At 54.2% G+C, this 18,974-nt stretch overlaps 1 protein-coding gene across 4 annotated transcripts in view; it reads left to right on the top strand.

The window, feature by feature from the left end:
- Positions 1-14,057, top strand: part of ZHX3 (zinc fingers and homeoboxes 3) — a 102,536-nt gene extending 88,479 nt beyond the window's left edge. For all 4 annotated transcript variants that reach the window (XM_066387799.1, XM_066387803.1, XM_066387802.1 and 1 more), the window contains exons 3-4: positions 6,598-9,599; positions 13,914-14,057. In XM_066387799.1, coding sequence (XP_066243896.1) covers positions 6,746-9,599; positions 13,914-13,924 — 2,865 coding nt within the window. In that variant the 5' untranslated portion in view covers positions 6,598-6,745 and the 3' untranslated portion in view covers positions 13,925-14,057. The remainder of the gene's footprint in view (positions 1-6,597; positions 9,600-13,913) is intronic.
- The last annotated feature ends 4,917 nt before the right edge of the window (positions 14,058-18,974 follow it).

Raw genomic sequence — 18,974 nt, forward strand, 5'->3', positions numbered from 1 at the left:
CTATGTGGAGAGAGGGTCGTCCTGGCACACCAAGGTTGTGGGCTTGACCCCTGGTCGGGACACGTAGGAGAAGCAACCAATGACTGCGTAACTAAATGGAGCAACCAAGTGGAAGAGTGAGTTGGTGCTTCTCTCTTTTCCTTCCTTTCTTTTTCTCTTTTTCTCTCTCTCCCCCCCCCTTCCTGTCTCTCTCAAATCAATCAAAAACATTTAAAAACATATCAAGACATCTTGAAGATTAAGCCATAGCGATATAAAAAGTGCTCACTTGTTCCTTTTCATGGGTGCATACTATTCCACCAGGGTATCCTAGGTTTGCACCCAGCCTCCCCATCTTTACCCCCCCATCCCCCCATCCTACTGTTTCTCTGTTAGTTCTAGCAGATTTTGGCGAAGACCGGAGTCTTGGCACTGCACAGATTCCCTGCTCAGTCCCTATTTGTGGACAGTTCGTTTGTTTGTGGACAGTTGGGTTACCCCCAGTCCTTTGCTATCGCAGTGTGGACAGTGGATTACCTTATACCTGCATTGATGCATACACAGACAAGTGTGTCTGTAGGCCACTTTCCTAGAGGCAGACCTGCTGAATCAAAGGGAGTGGGCATTTATAACTGTGTTAGCTATTACAGAGTAGATCTCAGTAGAGGTTTTACCAGTTTCCACTCCTGCAAGCAGTGTGTGAGAAGACCTCATTTCCTCAAACCCTGGCCAACTAAACATATTGTTAAATCTTTTGAGCTTTTCCAACATAAGCGAAAGAAAGAAAATCAAAGTGATTTTAATTAGTATTTCTGTTACTGAGAGTGAAATCGAGTATCCTTTTTCCTGCGTGGGTCTTGGTGGGCTTTGTAGTGAGGCCGTTGAGAAAGGTCATCAATGCGGACTGAGCCTGGAGTGGGGGGAGCACCCACTCACAGGGAGAGCGCGTCTGAGTTTGTTTTTCAGTGAATGCTTTCGGGAGGTCAAGCAAGCCCACTCAAGCTCTTTAGCCTGTAAACTCCCTGCCCACACTGGAAACACTCAACTGAAACGGAACAAATGTAATTCAGAAGTAAGACCACATCCAGAAAAAAATCATTTATATTACTCTTTAATTTTTTTTTAGTTTCAAATTACATAAACTGATTTGCTTTGTACTTGGAACAAAATTTAGGACGCAAATGCATTTGAACAGACCGTGTTTGACTTTGGAAGGAGCTGTCTCACAGCTCTGAGGGTGTAGCTTCTGACTAGTTGGCTCTCAGGGTGGATTAGGTTTGCACCCAGCCCCCCGCCCCATCCTGCTGTTTCTCTGTTAGTTCTAGCAGATTTTGGTGAAGACCGGAGTCTTGTCACTGGGAACATTGGAATTGCACAGATTCTCTGCTCATTAGCAGCCTGATCCATCAGTTCTCTGACATGCTTCTGCCCAAACCAGCTCAGAGCAGTTTCTCACCTAGAAAGGGGCCATCGAGTCTTAGCTACACAGACCTTTTCTGTTCTGCAGTGGCTTGAGGGGCAAACCTGGCTTGCTTCACCCTTCAGTAGCTTTGGTCAGAACTCTCAGAGTCATTCCTGATTCCGTGGATACACTGTTCACACGCTCTAGCCGTCCTTGAGGAAATCTTGTTGGCTCTACTTCCGAAATGTATCCAGAACCCAGCCCCTCCACTCTACCCCCATCTCTAACATCGGGGTCCGAGCTGCTGTCATCTCAGCCTGGACTGCTGCCATAACCTCTTCTTCAGGTTTAATTGTTAATGTCAATGGGCTTCCCCCCACCACACCCCCATTTCCTTTTTTAATCGATTATTTTTTGGCATATGGAAAAGTTAATGATTTGTATGTTACAAATGTACCTCATAATCTTACTCAGTTCTCATTATAATAGTTTGTCAGGAGATAATCTCATATGCAAATCACACTGGTTTGTCTCACATTTTTAAATGTCTGTTCTCATATTTTTTTCTTACCATATCTTACTGTACAGGATCCCATTATAATGTAATAAGGATATAGCCATCTTTATCTTGCTCCTGACTTGAATGTTTCCCTATCGTTGTGGGTTTGCTAGAGATTCTTTTTCTAAGGACTTGGGTTTTTCCCCCCTTCATTTCCTTCCTTTGCTTTCTTTCTTTTTTGTTTTGTTTTGTTTTGGAGAAATGAGGGGGGAGGAGGGGGGAGCGGGAAATATCAACTTATTATGTGCTTCTCCTATGTGCCTTGACCAGGCAAGCCTGGGGTTTCAAACCAGCGACCTCAGCATTCCAGGTCTATGCCTTATCCACTGCACCACCACAGACCAGGCATTTTTTTAAATTTAGACTTGAACAACACCAAAGAACATTTGGACCTTACAGACCTATCCAGAACATTCCACCCAACAGCAGAATAGACACCTTTTTCTCAAGTGTACCTGGAACATTCTCTAGGATAGATCACATGTTAGAATACGAAACAAGTTTTAACAAATTTAAGATGACTAAAATCATACCAAGTATCTTTCCTAACCACAGTTGAATGAAACTAGAAATTAATAGCAAAAGGAAAACTGGAAAATTCACAAATATGTCGGAAAAAAAATACAAAACACTCTTGAACAACCAGTAGGTCAAAGGGAAATCAGAAAACATCTTGAAACAAATGAAAACAAAACAACATACCAAAACTTATGGATATAGCAAAAGCAGTACTAAGAAGGACATTTATAGCAGTTACTGCCTGCATTTAAAAAAGATCTCGCCTGACCAGGCAGTGGCGCAGCGGATAAGGGGTCAGACTGGGATGCGGAGGACCCAGATTCGAGATCCCAAGGTCACCAGCTTAAGCGCAGGTTCATCTGGTTTGAGCAAAGCTCACCAGCTTGGACCCAAGGTCACTGGCTCGAGCAAGGAGTTATTCGGTCTGCTGAAGGCCCGTGGCCAAGGCACATATGAGAAGGCAATCAATGAACAACTAAAGTGTCGCAACGAAAAACTGATGATTGATACTTCTCATCTCTCCGTTCCTGTCTGTCTGTCTCTGTCTATCCCTCTCTCTGACTCTCTCTCTGTCTCTGTAAAAAAAATTAAAAAATAAAAAGATCTCAACTCAGAAACTAACTTTATATTTCAAGGAACTAGAAGAAGAATAAACTAAACTCCAAGTTGGCAGAGGAAGGAAATAATAAATATTAGAGCAAAAATAAAATAGATACAAAATAGTCACAGGGATGTAAAGTACAGCATAGGGAATATAGTCAATAATATTGTAATGACTGTGTGTGGCGCCAGGTGGGTGCTGGAAATGTCAGGTAATACTTTACACTTTGTAAAGTATCTGATTGTCTAACCACTGTGCTGTACACCTGAAACCAATATAAAATAATACTGAATGTAAACTGCAATTGAAAAAAACCCCAGAGCCTGACCTGTGGTGGCGCAGTGGATAAAGTGTTGACCTGGAACGCTGAGGTCGCCAGTTCAAAACCCTGGGCTTGCATTAACAGGAGTTAATGCTTCCTGCTCCTCTCCCCTTCTCTCTCTCTCTCTCTCTCTTTCAATCTCTCCTCTAAAATGAATAAATAAATAAAAATAATTTTAAAAAAAGAAAGAAAAAAACCCCAGAGAATAGGAAAACAATAGAAAAACTTAACAAAAAAAATTTTTTTTTAAGATTAACAAAATTGACAAACTGTTAGACTAAGAAAAAAGAAGACCCATTGACAAAAATAAGAAATGAAAAAGGTAACAGTACAACTGATGTAACAATACCAAAAAGGATCATGAAACTAGTAGGAACAGTTATAAGTCAACAAATTGGATAACACAGAAGAAATGGATAATCCCTGGAAACATATAACCTACCAAGACTGAATCATGAAGAAATAAAAAAATTCTGGCCAGACATATAACTAATAAGGAGATTGAACTGATAATCAGAAGCCTCCCAACAGCCCTGGCTGGTAGCTCAGTTGGTTGGAATGTTCTGATGCTCCAGGATTGTCAGTTTGATCCCCAGCCAGGGCACATACAGGGATCAACCAGTGAGTGCATAGTGGAACAACAAACTGATGTTCCTCTCACTTCCTTTCTCTCTCAAAATCAATCAAAAAAAATTCTTGAAAAAAAGGAAGGGAAAAACCTCCCAACAAAGAAAAACTCAGGACCAGAAGGCTTTACTGGAAATTCCTACTAAACATTTGAATTATTAACACCAAATCTTCTCAAACTCTTCTCAACTCTTCCTTGAAAAGGAGAAACATTTCCAAACTCATTTTATGAAGGCAGCATTGCACTAATACAGAAACTGGACAAAGATATTATAAGAAAAGAAATCTATAGACCCATCATGATTAAAAATATGTATGAAATATTTGCACTACATGGAGGAGTATACAAAATTATAGGTAGTTTTATTTTCTTAAATTTCACTTAATATTTAATTGCTTTTTTTCATGAGAGATAGAGACAGACAGGCAGTAAGGGAGAGAAATTAGAAGCATCAACTCATAATCGTGTCACTTTTAGTTGTTCATTGATTGCTTGTTATAAATGCCTTGACTGGGGGTGGGGGTATTCTAGCCAAGCTAGTGACCCCTTGCTCAAGTACCAATCTTGGGTTTCAAGCCAACGACCTTTGGGCTCAAGCCAGTGACCATGAGACTATGTCTGTGATCCCATGCTCATGCTGGATGAGCCCGCGCTCAAGCAAGGTGACCTCAGGGCTTCAAACCTGGGTCCTTAGTGTCCCAGGCCAATGCTCTATCCACTGCATCACCACCAGTCAGGCTATTTATATTTAATCTCTACAATTAAGTAAAAAATATATATCCATGACACTTCAAATTGGTAGTGGATGCCTGACCTGTGGTGGCACAGTGGATAAAGCGTCGACCTGGAAATGCTGAGGTCGCCGGTTCGAAACCCTGGGCTTGCCTGGTCAAGGCACATATGGGAGCTGATGCTTCCAGCTCCTCCCCCCTTCTCTCTCTCTTCTCTAAAAATGAATAAATAAAATTGAAAAAAAAAATTGGTAGTGGAAATGGTGACAGGTAGACCCTGGGTGTATGTTTATCTTATTTCACCCTTTTTTTTTTTTTTGCATTTTTCTGAAGCTGGAAACGGGGAGAGACAGTCAGACAGACTCCCGCATGCGCCCGACCGGGATCCACCCGGCACGCCCACCAGGGGCGACGCTCTGCCCATCCTGGGCGTCGCCATGTTGCGACCAGAGCCACTCTAGCGCCTGAGGCAGAGGCCACAGAGCCATCCCCAGCGCCCGGGCCATCTTTGTTCCAATGGAGCCTTGGCTGCGGGAGGGGAAGAGAGAGACCTAGAGGAAGGAGTGGGGGGGAGGTGGAGAAGCAAATGGGCGCTTCTCCTGTGTTCCCTGGCTGGGAATCGAACCCGGGTCCTCCACACGCTAGGCTCTACCGCTGAGCCAACTGGCCAGGGCCCACCCTATTTTTTTAATAGCAGTTATTTTTTATGATTATGATCATTAGCATTAGACTTACAAACAGAAAAATACTTTGCTGTGTTTATTCACTAGAATTTGAATAGCACTATTTTAATTTTCTTTACATTTTTATATTAAAACCAAACGCTAATGATAACATGATTTTGGTATTAGAATTACTATTATTTTTATTATTGTCAACATTACAATTTCCTAAGAGAAAGGTAGTGATGATTATGGTGATATTATGTTAATAATAGAGATCACAGAAACACTTTGTCAGGCATCTCAAGAATTAGTATAATAATTATTTTATGTGTAAACAAATCAGTTACTCCAGCTTCTGAAATAAATTTCAAATGGATCAAAGATTTAAAAGTTTGTATTTTTTAAAAAGGCACTGAAAGAGAAAAGCTAGCACAATACAGTCTCGTGTAGTTTGTGCCCCAACGTGAGGCCACGCTTGGAACTGCTGCACCCGGAGAGAGTGCTCAGCTGGCCGGGCCACAAGTGGGGTCTGTGGGTCCCCGACTGGCCTTTGGCTTCCCCTGAGTGACAGTGGTCTGGGTACAACCAGGAACTGTGAGGTGATCGCCCTTCTGTGGCCTGGAGTGGGTCTGATACGGCAGCGGGCAGGGAGGAGGCCCAGAGAGAGGCCTGGCTCCTCCAGCCATCCATGCCCCCGCCGCCCCTCTGCTGACTTGGCCTTGGCCTGACTTGGGAGAGGCAGAGGCGTCATCTTGTTCTCATATGTGGGAAGGCTATGAAAAGAAAAACCCTGGTTGGCCCAAACATTTGAACAAGAATTACACTAGGATCTTTTGTTCTCATTCAGACGTGGTCAGAATTAATTTAGAGGTTCAAAAGAGGATTATTTTGTTGTTGTTGTCATCGTTTTCATTTTGAATCTGAGTTACTTAATGCAGGGATGTGGAGGGAGATAGAAAACAAAAACACATGGCTGAACTCTGTCCAGTGGGGTTGGAACATCCCCAGGTCATTCTTCAATTCGCCATTTTGTTAGTGCTTGGGGGCTCCTGACTCAGATTTGACATCAAAGCTGCTTCTGAACCTCTTGTGAAGAGGCCCCAGTGATAGGAGTCAAGCGGTGGAGTGTCTGGGTATCTGAGAAACAGACAAACTTAAGAAATCCTAATCGTGTTTTTTCTTCCTCCTCAGGATTAATAGAGAAAACTTGCTTTCTGCAAACAACTGAAGAGCTGCCTTTGGAAACTTTCTTTGGCCTCATGGAGCAGTGGGACCTTGTGCTGTGAGGCCCCTGATGGGACAGGCTCTCACCAAGTGATCACCCAGAGTGACCGTCACCATGGCCAGTAAGAGGAAATCCACCACCCCGTGCATGATCCCCGTGAAGACTGCGGCGCTGCAGGACGCCAGTGCGGAGGCCCCGCCCACGGAGCCCGTGCCCGAAGGTCCCCCACAGGACCTGCCCCCAGAGGTGCCCGCCACCAGCAGTGAGGCCGCCCAGACCCCCAGCAGTCCCGACAGCGCTGTGCTGGCCAACGGGCACCGGAGCACTTTGGACGGCTATTCGTTCTCCTGCAAGTACTGCGACTTTAGATCCCAGGACATAACCCAGTTTGTGGGACACATGGACTCCGAGCACACGGACTTTAACAAAGCCCCCACTTTTGTATGCACTGAGTGCAGTTTCCTGGCAAAAACTCCCGAGGGGCTTTCTCTGCACAATGCCAAGTGTCACTCGGGGGAAGCCAGCTTTATGTGGCATGTGGCCAAGCCAGACAATCATGTCGTCGTGGAGCAGAGAGCCCCTGAGAGCTCCAGCACTGCTGACCCCCTCGGCGAGCCCAGCGCGGATGGGACTGACGGACAAGCCGAAATCATCATCACCAAAACTCCAATCATGAAGATAATGAAAGGCAAAGCTGAAGCCAAAAAAATTCATACGCTCAAAGAAAACGTCCCCAGTCAGCCTGCTGGTGAGGCCTTACCGAACCCGCCGGCCAGGGAAGTGGAGGGGAAAGACGGGGACCACTCCTTTGTCAACGGGGCGGTCCCAGTCAGCCAGGCGCCTAGCAACTCCGCCAAGCCCCCCCATGCAGCCAACGGGCCCCTGCTAGGGACAGTGCCAGTGCTGCCCGCTGGTATCGCACAGTTCCTGTCCCTCCAGCAGCAGCCCCCGGTGCACGCCCAGCACCACGCCCCCCAGCCCCTGCCCACCTCCAAGGCCCTCCCCAAGGTGATGATCCCCCTGAGCAGCATCCCCACGTACAACGCGGCCATGGACTCCAACAGCTTCCTGAAGAACTCCTTCCACAAGTTCCCCTACCCGACCAAAGCCGAGCTCTGCTATCTGACTGTGGTCACCAAGTATCCGGAAGAGCAGCTCAAGATCTGGTTCACGGCCCAAAGGCTGAAACAAGGGATTAGCTGGTCCCCTGAAGAGATCGAGGACGCCCGGAAAAAGATGTTCAACACAGTCATTCAGTCTGTGCCGCAGCCCACAATCACTGTTCTCAATACTCCACTGGTCGCCAATGCTGGCAACGTCCAGCACCTCATCCAGGCCGCCCTTCCCGGTCACGTTGTGGGACAGCCAGAGGGGACTGCAGGGGGACTCCTGGTCACCCAGCCACTGATGGCCAATGGGTTGCAGGCCCCGAGCTCGTCTCTCCCTCTAGCAGTTACATCCGTCCCCAAGCAGCCCACGGCCGCGCCCATTAACACGGTGTGTTCAAACACCGCATCCGCGGTGAAGGTGGTCAACGCGGCCCAGTCGCTGCTCACGGCGTGCCCCAGCATCACTTCCCAAGCCTTCCTTGATGCCAGCATCTACAAAAATAAGAAGTCCCACGAACAGCTGTCAGCTCTGAAAGGTAGCTTCTGTCGGAACCAGTTCCCCGGGCAGAGTGAAGTCGAGCATCTGACCAAAGTGACCGGCCTCAGTACCAGGGAGGTGCGGAAGTGGTTCAGTGACCGGAGATACCACTGCCGGAACTTGAAGGGCCCCCGGGCCATGATGCCCGGCGAGCCCGGCTCCATTGTCATTGACTCCATGCCAGAGGTGCCCTTCTCCCCGGCGTCCAGGGCCCCTGAGGTGACCTGCGCCCCGGCCGCAGCCACCCTGGCTACCCACCCTTCTGCCAAACGCCAGTCCTGGCACCAGACCCCTGACTTCACACCAACCAAATACAAGGAGCGGGCCCCGGAGCAGCTCAGAGCCCTGGAGAGCAGCTTTGCACAGAACCCCCTCCCTCTGGACGAGGAGCTGGACCGCCTGAGGACCGAAACCAAAATGACCCGAAGAGAGATTGACAGCTGGTTCTCTGAGCGTCGGAAAAAGATGGTGGTGGAGGAGGCCACACAGGCTGACGGGAGTGCTTGTCCAGAGGGGGAGGGGGCCGCTGAGGGGAAGGGCGGCTTGGAGGAGGCTGCAGGCGACCTGAGGGCCCCCGGGGAGAACGGCTCCCCGGAAGTACTCAGCAGCCAGACCTTGGCCGAACGCAAAGTCAGCCCCATCAAAATCAACCTCAAAAACCTGCGGGTGACCGAAGCCAATGGCAAGAGTGAGCTGCTGGGGCTGGGTGCCTGCGAGCCCGAGGACGACGGGCCCAGCAAGCCGGCTGCGCAGCCGCCCAGCAAGGTCAGCTGCAAGAAGACAGCGCAGCAGCGCCACTTGCTGCGCCAGCTCTTCGTGCAGACGCAGTGGCCGAGCACCCAGGACTATGACTCCATCATGGCCCAGACGGGCCTGCCGCGGCCCGAGGTGGTGCGCTGGTTCGGCGACAGCAGATACGCCCTGAAAAATGGCCAACTCAAGTGGTACGAAGACTACAAGCGGGGCAACTTCCCGCCAGGGCTGCTGGTTGTCGCTCCCGGCAACCGGGAGCTGCTGCAGGACTATTACGGGACACACAAGACGCTGCAAGAGGCGGACCTGCCGAGCCTCTGTGACAAGACCCAGATGAGCTCCCAGCAGGTCAAGCAGTGGTTTGCTGAGAAAATGGGCGAGGAGACCCGGGCCGTGGCAGACACATGCAGCGAGGACCAGGGTCCTGGCGACCCTGCAGCGGTTCACAAAGGGCTGGGCGATGTCTGCTCAGAGGTGTCTGAGAACAGTGAGTCGTGGGAGCCCAGCATCCCCGAGGCCAGCTCGGAGCACTGCGACACACCGAGTCCCCAGGCCAGTCGTCAGCTGGGTAAGGAGAGTGATTGTCCTTTGTGGGTATGGGGCACCCTCGGGTGGGCACTGGGCTTACTGCATGGAGCACCTGCTGTTTCTAAGGCTGCCTGGCTGCTTTGTGGCAACTGGCAGCAGATGCCATCAGAGCATAACACGATAACGGCTGAGAGTTTTTCATTCATTTCATGTTTTTTTAAAACCTTTGCAGGGGAAGGAACATAGTAAATTTATAAGGGTCCAAACATTTTTAGCCATTTCTTAGCAAAAGGAGAATAGGTCAGAACATCACTTGAGTTAGGCAGAACCACAGCCACTGGCTAGGGGAGAGCAGTAGGACTCTGGAGGAATTCAACCCAAATTTGTAAACAAAGGGAAAGGGAGTCTTTTATTGTCCTTAGGTACACGGAGAATCCTGTAGCTTGCATTTCAGTTCTTCCTGATGTAGACTAGTAGTGGAAAATTATCTTCCCTCTTGGGTGTGTATGGAATCAAAGCTGGGCCATGAGATTAGTACTTGACAGAGCACTTCGCCAGATTATTTTATAGACACCATTTTCTTTATTTTTAATTTTTATTTTTTTTGTATTTTTCTGAAGCTGGAAACGGGGAGGCAGTCAGACTCCCACATGCGCCCGACCGGGATCCACCCGGCACGCCCACCAGGGGGCGATGCTCTGCCCATCTGGGGCGTGGCTCTGTTGTGACCAGAGCCACTCTAGCGCCTGAGGCAGAGGCCACAGAGCCATCCTCAGCGCCCGGGCCAACTTTGCTCCAATGGAGCCTCGCTGCGGGAGGGGAAGAGAGAGACAGAGAGGAAGGAGAGGGGGAGGGGTGGAGAAGCAGATGGGCGCTTCTCCTGTGTGCCCTGGCCGGGAATCAAACCTGGGACTCCTGCACGCCAGGCTGACGCTCTGCCACTGAGCCAACCGGCCAGGGCCTAGACACGGTTTTCTTGGACAAGTCACGTCACTGGGGATGGATTTCCCAGGGTCTTGGGCCCGAGTTCCCCACCTCTCTGGCCTTTCTCCCCTCAGGTACTTGTTTCCTTATTGGAGGCCCCTCACAGGGTGGCCAGAGCCATGGGATTTAGCTCTCAGGAGGCTGGGGAAACCGAGGCAGTCTCTGGGTTCTCAGGTTGTCTGGTTTGTGGACCTTGAGAAGTTGGTTCCAGGAGTTGGTATTTCTGGGACTGACCTTGGTTTTCTTGCAGGCCCCTGTGAGTGAGCGAGGGCCCCCAGAGCACCATGGGCGGCAGGGGCGGGCTTGGGTGCCCAGGGCTGGCTGCCTGGGGCACCTTGTCCCCCGTAGGCCCTGCCCCTTCGGCCTTGCCAGCACAGCAGCATGGAGTGCTGGGAACTGCAACGAACTAACTTCTTTTGCTTTTTTTAAATTCAAGTTTTACTGAACTATATTCTTGGGCAGCTGGCAGCTGGAAATAAGGTAGTGGTTGCCCAACGTTGTGAATGTACTGAATGCCACTTAATATACTCTTAAAAATGGCAGGGTTTATGTTAGGAACATTTGACCACAATTTTAAAGAAAGGTAACCTGGAGTTGGGATGAATGGGTTTAAATTGCAAGTATTCGCTTCCTTCAGCTACTGACTCCACCAGAAAGCCAAGAGCTGGTATCCTGGGTGGGACAGAGCAGGAGCTGCCGGAGGGCCCTGCCCTGGGCACCGTCCTCTGCTGTCCGAGGCAGAGAGCCAGGGGTAGGGAGAGGCTTGTCCACCATCTGCACTGGCTGCGCCCAGCCTGAGCAGCAGCCCCAGCGCAGGGCCACTGCACGGGCAGCACAGGGGGCAGCCTCTCTGAGAGCCCCGTGGACCTAGACGCTGGGCCGGAGGTTAGAAATGCAGTGACAACACCAGAGACATGTGGTCAGAAAGTGGCCCAGCTGCTGTGACGTTAGAGCAGTGTGTGCCGGAGAGCCGGAGAGAGGACAGGACTCCAGAGGGGGCGGCGGCGGCCTGGGGAGCTGGGCCGAGGGGACACACTCCCATGCCAGCTGCGGGCCTGGGGCTGGCAGTGGCCCCTGACCAGACTTAGCTGGCACCCCCACCCGTGTCCTACCCGGTCCACGTCCTATCTCAGCCCACGTCCCACCCAGCTCCCATCCCATCCCGGCCCGCGTCCCAGCCCAGCCCAGCTCCCATCCCATCCTGGCCTGCGTCCCAGCCGGCCCAGGTCCCATCCTGCCCCCTGGCCCAGCCCAGCCCAGGTCCCATCCTGCCCCCTGGCCCAGCCCAGCCCAGCTCCCATCCCGGCCCGCGTCCCAGCCCAGCCCAGCTCCCATCCCATCCTGGCCTGCGTCCCAGCCGGCCCAGGTCCCATCCTGCCCCCTGGCCCAGCCCAGCCCAGGTCCCATCCTGCTCCCTGGCCCAGCCCAGGTCCCATCCTGCCCCCTGGTCCAGCCCAGCCCAGGTCCCATCCTGCCCCCTGGCCCAGCCCAGCTCCCATCCTGCCCCCTGGCCCAGCCCAGGTCCCATCCTGCCCCCTGGCCCAGCCCAGCCCAGGTCCCATCCGCCCCCTGGCCCAGCCCAGCCCAGGTCCCATCCTGCCCCCTGGCCCAGCCCAGCTCCCATCCCATCCTGCCCCCTGGTCCAGCCCAGCCCAGGTCCCATCCTGCCCCCTGGTCCAGCCCAGCCCAGGTCCCATCCTGCCCCCTGGCCCAGCCCAGCCCAGGTCCCATCCTGCCCCCTGGTCCAGCCCAGCCCAGGTCCCATCCTGCCCCCTGGTCCAGCCCAGCCCAGGTCCCATCCTGCCCCCTGGCCCAGCCCAGCCCAGGTCCCATCCGCCCCCTGGCCCAGCCCAGCCCAGGTCCCATCCTGCCCCCTGGCCCAGCCCAGCTCCCATCCCATCCTGCCCCCTGGTCCAGCCCAGCCCAGGTCCCATCCCGCCCCCTGGCCCAGCCCAGCCCAGGTCCCATCCTGCCCCCTGGCCCAGCCCAGCCCAGGTCCCATCCTGCCCCCTGGCCCAGCCCAGCCCAGGTCCCATCCTGCCCCCTGGTCCAGCCCAGCCCAGGTCCCATCCTGCCCCCTGGTCCAGCCCAGCCCAGGTCCCATCCTGCCCCCTGGCCCAGCCCAGCCCAGGTCCCATCCTGCCCCCTGGCCCAGCCCAGCCCAGGTCCCATCCTGCCCCCTGGCCCAGCCCAGCCCAGGTCCCATCCTGCCCCCTGGCCCAGCCCAGCCCAGGTCCCATCCTGCCCCCTGGCCCAGCCCAGGTCCCATCCTGCCCCCTGGTCCAGCCCAGCCCAGGTCCCATCCTGCCCCCTGGCCCAGCCCAGCTCCCATCCCATCCTGCCCCCTGGCCCAGCCCAGCCCAGGTCCCATCCTGCTCCCTGGCCCAGCCCAGCCCAGGTCCCATCCTGCCCCCTGGCCCAGCCCAGCCCAGGTCCCATCCTGCCCCCTGGCCCAGCCCAGCCCAGGTCCCATCCTGCTCCCTGGCCCAGCCCAGCTCCCATCCCATCCTGCCCCCTGGCCCAGCCCAGCCCAGGTCCCATCCTGCTCCCTGGCCCAGCCCAGCTCCCATCCCATCCTGCCCCCTGGCCCAGCCCAGCTCCCATCCCATCCTGCCCCCTGGTCCAGCCCAGCCCAGGTCCCATCCCGCCCCCTGGTCCAGCCCAGCTCCCATCCCATCCTGCCCCCTGGCCCAGCCCAGCCCAGGTCCCATCCTGCCCCCTGGCCCAGCCCAGCCCAGGTCCCATCCCGCCCCTGGCCCAGCCCAGCTCCCATCCCATCCTGCCCCCTGGTCCAGCCCAGCCCAGCTCCCATCCTGCCCCCTGGCCCAGCCCAGCTCCCATCCCATCCTGCCCCCTGGCCCAGCCCAGCCCAGGTCCCATCCTGCTCCCTGGCCCAGCCCAGCCCAGGTCCCATCCTGCCCCCTGGTCCAGCCCAGCCCAGGTCCCATCCCGCCCCTGGCCCAGCCCAGCTCCCATCCCATCCTGCCCCCTGGTCCAGCCCAGCCCAGCTCCCATCCTGCCCCCTGGCCCAGCCCAGCTCCCATCCCATCCTGCCCCCTGGCCCAGCCCAGCTCCCATCCCATCCTGGCCCCTGGCCCAGCCCAGCCCAGGTCCCATCCCGCCCCTGGCCCAGCCCAGGTCCCATCCCTTCCCAGCCCGCGTCCTAGCTCAGCCTCCAGCCCTTCCTGGCCTGCATCCCTCCTCAGCTCCCTGGGCTGTGGAGTGCGGGAGCAGCTGGCAGGAAGGCATCGCTCATGGAATTAAGAAGTCCCCAAAGCAGTGATACTGTCCTGTAGGGGGGACACTGCTGTCCTGGGGCTATGCTAATGACAACTGACATGGAGGTAACAGGCATGCGCTTTGTCCTCAGAAACAGACTGAGTTTGAACCGAATACTGTGAAGGACTGGCCAGTCTGGGATGCCGCCTGCCACGTGGAAGGGCCCAACCCAACTCTACTGCCACACCCGGCCTCTGGGCACACACAGAGCCGCTGGAAGCCTCAAGCCAGTCTGGGTCCTGCCTGTCACCTTCAGCCGCCACCAAGCAAGAGGGGAGAGCAGAGTTCTCGTCAGTTCTTCCTGCCACAATGTAGGACCTTTCCTTTGCCTTCCAGTGGATAAAGTAGTTCATATTTCATATGCATAGACACAGAATCAAGTTTTTAACATAAAATCTGCCTGTACACATTTAATGAACCATCAGATTATAAACACTTTTCTTGCATAGGAACTTGGGTTAGCAAGGCAGTGCGCTGCCTTTCACATCATCTCCGAGGGTGCCTGGGTCTGCTCCTGGATGTCCCAGGGCCACATGTTCCCCACCCTCCAGGGTCGGCCGGTCAAGGCGCAGGCAGACCACGCCCTGGGCCCCTGGGCCCCTCAGGAGGGCCTTGCCCTGAGGAGGGCCGCTGCCTCTCGCAGTGACCCCCAAACTCCCTGCCGGTTCGCCTTGCCTGCGGGGTGATCAGTGCGGAGTGCCTATTACCCACCCTGGAAGACCAGACCGGTCATATGATGAGTATGTGATGCTTGCCACTCTAAGTTGTCGTGGTAATTCTGCTTTTTCATGGAAGTTTGAATCACAGACCATTTCTTTTCAGTTATCAGATCAACTAAAGAAACATTTGCTGTTAAGCCTAATGTACTAACCCATGTGCCCGCATTTTAAAAAATCTAGACATGTTTAAAGTGAGAGGAAAATTGCAAACAGAGACCAGGGTGCGGACAGATGAAAGTGGGTGCTGCAGCCGTCTCCTGGGCACCACGGGGCGCAGAGCCTCGGGCCTGGCAGGGCCACCTGGGTTTGGGACGGAAGACCCACACTGCCTGGGACTGATGGGACTCGGGACTTTTTAGAGTGATCAGAGCTGGGGTGGCCTTGGGCACCGAGACCTGCATGCGGGGCTCCTGGCAGAACACCCAGAGCCGCCTGGCCCCCAGGGTGCTGGGCATCACTGGGCAGGTCCTTGTGGGGCTCCTAGTTTTAAAGGTCTATATTTATATCTGCAGACTTGGAAAAAAGATCTCTGTCTACTTTAGCCTAACTCTCATATCCTTTTTTGTTTGTTTGTTTTTAATGAGAAAAATCATAGGAAAAGGTGCCTTGGAAACATTGGGAACTTGCTTACAAAGCTGTACTGAGCAATGAGTCCCTGTTTCCTCAGGACCGGCCGCCCTGGGGCAGCAGGAACAGCGTGCGCTGGCAGGGGAAGGGGTCCCCGCAGCCTGCACGCCACCTGCTTCTCTACACACCGAGGCCTCGTGGGCAGCAATACTGGTGCTGGGTTAGGCTCAGTCCTCTCCCCACCCCACCAGGGACTGGACTGGGCAGGGCCCTTCACTGCGGGGCTCGAGGGACGGAGATGCTGGCAGCACCTTCCGTCCCCCAGGAGAGGTCAAATCAAAAGCCCTCGAACCTTTGTTCTTGGGAAGTGTCTCCTCCTGCCCTCTTGTGTTTCAAACAGGTGACTTGTGAGTACTTGACAAGTTTTACAGCCTGTTTTTGTATCCTTTCCATTTTGGGGTGTGAAGCTTTTTAGCCCCAAAGGCCTCATTGTCGAATTGCCAAGAATGGCGAATTATGCCTTCCTTCAGAGAACAGACACCGGGAATTTAGTGTTCATGTACATGCAGATTAATTTATATGTACACATATATAGTACAGATATCATTTGACACTTTGCTCATGAGATGGACACCTGACGTGTGCACTGAGGAGCTCGGTGGCACTGGGGTGATGGGGAACGGAGCCTGTGTTGAGGGAACGCCAGTACTTGGTGCTCGCTGGGTGGCGCAGCACAAAGCCATCTCCGTGTCTCAGACACACCTTGCCACACCCCTGGAGCCCTGCGCACACTGGCTGGAGGGTGCATCTGTAGAGGGGACTTTCTTGGTCATTTGTATTCACATTTCATCTACAACCCAGACAGCAAGACAGAAAGAATAAATTACATGGTGGACAAGTTCACGCAGGACAGTGAGCGCGACCCAACCTTGGCCCTGACTGGTCTTTAAAAGGTGGAAAAGTTTTCTTCACATTGTTAGTCATGCCCACCAGCCAGGGCCCACAACAGAGGACACGATGGCCCGGGTGAGGGGCCAGCACGTGGACAGCCCTCCTTCCTGCGCTCTCGGACCGGAGTGAATCAGTGCGGCCTGGGCCTCAGCCTTGCGAGAGGGAGGTGATTGGAGGTGGTGGTCAGAGAGATGGGCGGGCCATTGAACAGGTGCCCAGCAGGACATTGCAGGTACCCAGGGCTTCGGTGTGGGTGTGGAACCGTGGGCACAGCCAGCCAGGCACAGAGAAATAGCCACACTAGCTCAGCAGTCGGGACTGTGCCAGCAGGGCCCTGAGGGTGGTCTGCACACACGGCCGGGTGGACTCTGGGCGCTGCCTGAGGCAGAGGGTGGCTCGGGGGCTGCACTGCGAGGGGTCGGGCAGGTCTCGCGGGAAGAAGCCTGTTCTGTAAGGTGACTGCTGTTCCCTGCTCCTCTGTATGCACTTGGACTCGTCGGGAACAGTAAAGGCTCGCTGTTTCTGTTGCCTATGTCTTATCCATGCTTGGTTTATTTTTCACATGGGGTTGGAGAGCCAGTTCTAAGAGGTGAAGCCAGACCATCATTCTGATGCCGGAAATCTGGAGCTGTGATTCATATACTTTGCATATTTTGATCTTTGTTTAATAGACTGGAGCTTTTTGATTTGGGAGGTGGTCCTTGTCTCCGGGGGCCATGGGTCCTTGAACTGGCGCGCCTGAGTGGGGTGACTGCCGCACTGGGGGCCTCAGCAGCGCTCTGGGACTGAGGGCTTCTTCCTTGGCTGAGAGACTGGCAGCTGCTCAGGGGGACCAAAGCACCTTGACCCGGGGCCCTCACGCCCTGCTCTTCAGAAGCAGAAGGTGGGAGCTCGGCGGGGTGCTGGGTGGTGACGCGTGGGCTCCCACGTGTGCTCCAGGCCTTGTCCCAGCTGGCTGTGGGATGCTGTTTCAGTGTGTCCTCCAGGTTGAGTTGTGGCTCTGTGGGTTCTGTCCTGCTTGGTCAGGGGTCCAATGACGGTCCAATCACTTCCCTCTGACTGTGGGACATCGGGGCCAGGCTGCCGTCAGCCTTTCTGGTTGGGTCCTCGGGTCCTCGGCACGTCCCGCCCCCGTTCCCTGCTCGTGCTGCCCTCTGGGGGCCCTGTTGCCTCATCTTCCTGTTCTCTTCTCGGACCAAACCATGGGGATTGGAGCCCCTTTGTCAGTTCAAACACCTCAGCTCAAGTGGATAAATGCACTTTGCAGGAGAGGAGAACCAGCCAAGAAGTGAATCTTAATAAAACCAAACCTGGAGTTTGGCCTTTTCTTCAAGTTCCCCTGCTTCCTTGCTCACAGTTTACCTGGGCAGATCAGTTTGACTCACCTTTTGTAGGAAGTTTAGATTTCATGTCTCCCATTGCTAGCAAGGCTGAGTTGTATGCTGGAGAGGAGAAAGCCTGCAGACGTGGAGAGTGCCCAGGCTGCAGGGGGCAGGAGGGCAGAGCTCAGTCTCCTCCCTCCAGACTGGGCGCTTCCTTTGCTGCCTTTCCATGGGAGCACCGGGCCTCCCCGCCTTCCGGCCCAGACCTTGGGGAGCACCTGGTCTCAGCAAACCTCCAAGAGCTGAGAAAGGGAGCGTGGAGCCCAAGCCTTCTCCTGAGTGGTCCCCTCCAAAAGCTAGGCTTCAGTCTGAGGGGCCCTGCAGGCTCTTTGCTCTGGGCCGTTTAGGATAGCTGAGCCATGCAGCACCAGGGCTGGGAGGCCATGGGCGACCTCTCCACGGAGCGGTGGGTGTGGGTTTGGGCCGACTAACTGCATGCAAGTGGTGTCGCGGGTGCTCCTTGGCCTGCTGCCCAGCGCAGCCCTCAGTCCAGAGGGAACGGTTCGGATTCAGCTCTGCTGGAACTTGTGTGTTTCCCAGGGTTAAGCCACACTGGGGAGGGGTGGGGCTCACCCCAGTTCTCCTGAGTTGACCCGCATCTGCACTTAGCTGTGAGGAGCACAGAGCACTTGGCCCTAAAGAGTCTGGTTTTTTTGGTTCTTTAGTCCTGAGTTCACTTGTCAACACTGGCCATTCTGTGGCCTGCCTGCAAGTCTGGCCTCTCCTTTGAATGGGGCCCTAGTCCTTCACAGACTGGAGACAAAACAGCCTGGATCCCGCAGGAACCACGCATTCCGCCTGCCTCCGAATCTGGAGCAGGGTGGAGACCTAGAGTCTGGGAGGGACTAGGCAGGCCCTGGTCACCACACAGACAGGGACAGGAGGACAGGGCAAGCGCCTGTGGCTTGGCTTTGTAAAACCAGGTCCTGTGGTGTGCCCGATGGCGAGAGTTCACACGACCACACAGCTCCTGCTGTCGCCAGCCCCAGGGCTCTCGGCCCTCAGAGCGGGGCCCTGCTACCCAGGCCTGCGCAGGCTGCCAGCGGAGGGCCGGGGAGCACACTGGGCAGGCTGTGATGGGGCTGCGGCTGTCTTCTCTTCTGGCTGCTTCATGTCTTTCCTGCTGTGCACTTGGGGTGGGGGGCGGGCCAGGGTCCCTGAGAGGAGTTTGTGTTTCCCTGCCATTGGTGCCTCTTCTTCAGGGGACCGGCTCTGTTGCGTGCATGCTCACACGTGAGCACCTAAGTGTGCTAACCAATAGCTTTCCTTGGCTGATGCTTTATAACTTCTGTTCCCCTCTGTGAAAAACGGAAGATTAAAGGCACTGTGTGACGGAGCTGAAGGCGCAGTGTCTGGGATGATAAAGGCTGCTCAGTCACTGAGGATAAAAAACTGCAAGTGCTTGGTCTTCCCCAGGAGTCGTGCCCCAGCGTAGACACACAGTTAGGGTAAGAAGCAACCCACCTGGTACCTATTAGTTCTGTAATTTGTGTTTAAAGAGAGACTCGCCCACCCTGGCTCCTTCCCATCCAG

This window comes from Saccopteryx leptura, chromosome 5 (assembly GCF_036850995.1).
Source record: "Saccopteryx leptura isolate mSacLep1 chromosome 5, mSacLep1_pri_phased_curated, whole genome shotgun sequence".
NCBI classification, from domain to species: domain Eukaryota; kingdom Metazoa; phylum Chordata; class Mammalia; order Chiroptera; family Emballonuridae; genus Saccopteryx; species Saccopteryx leptura.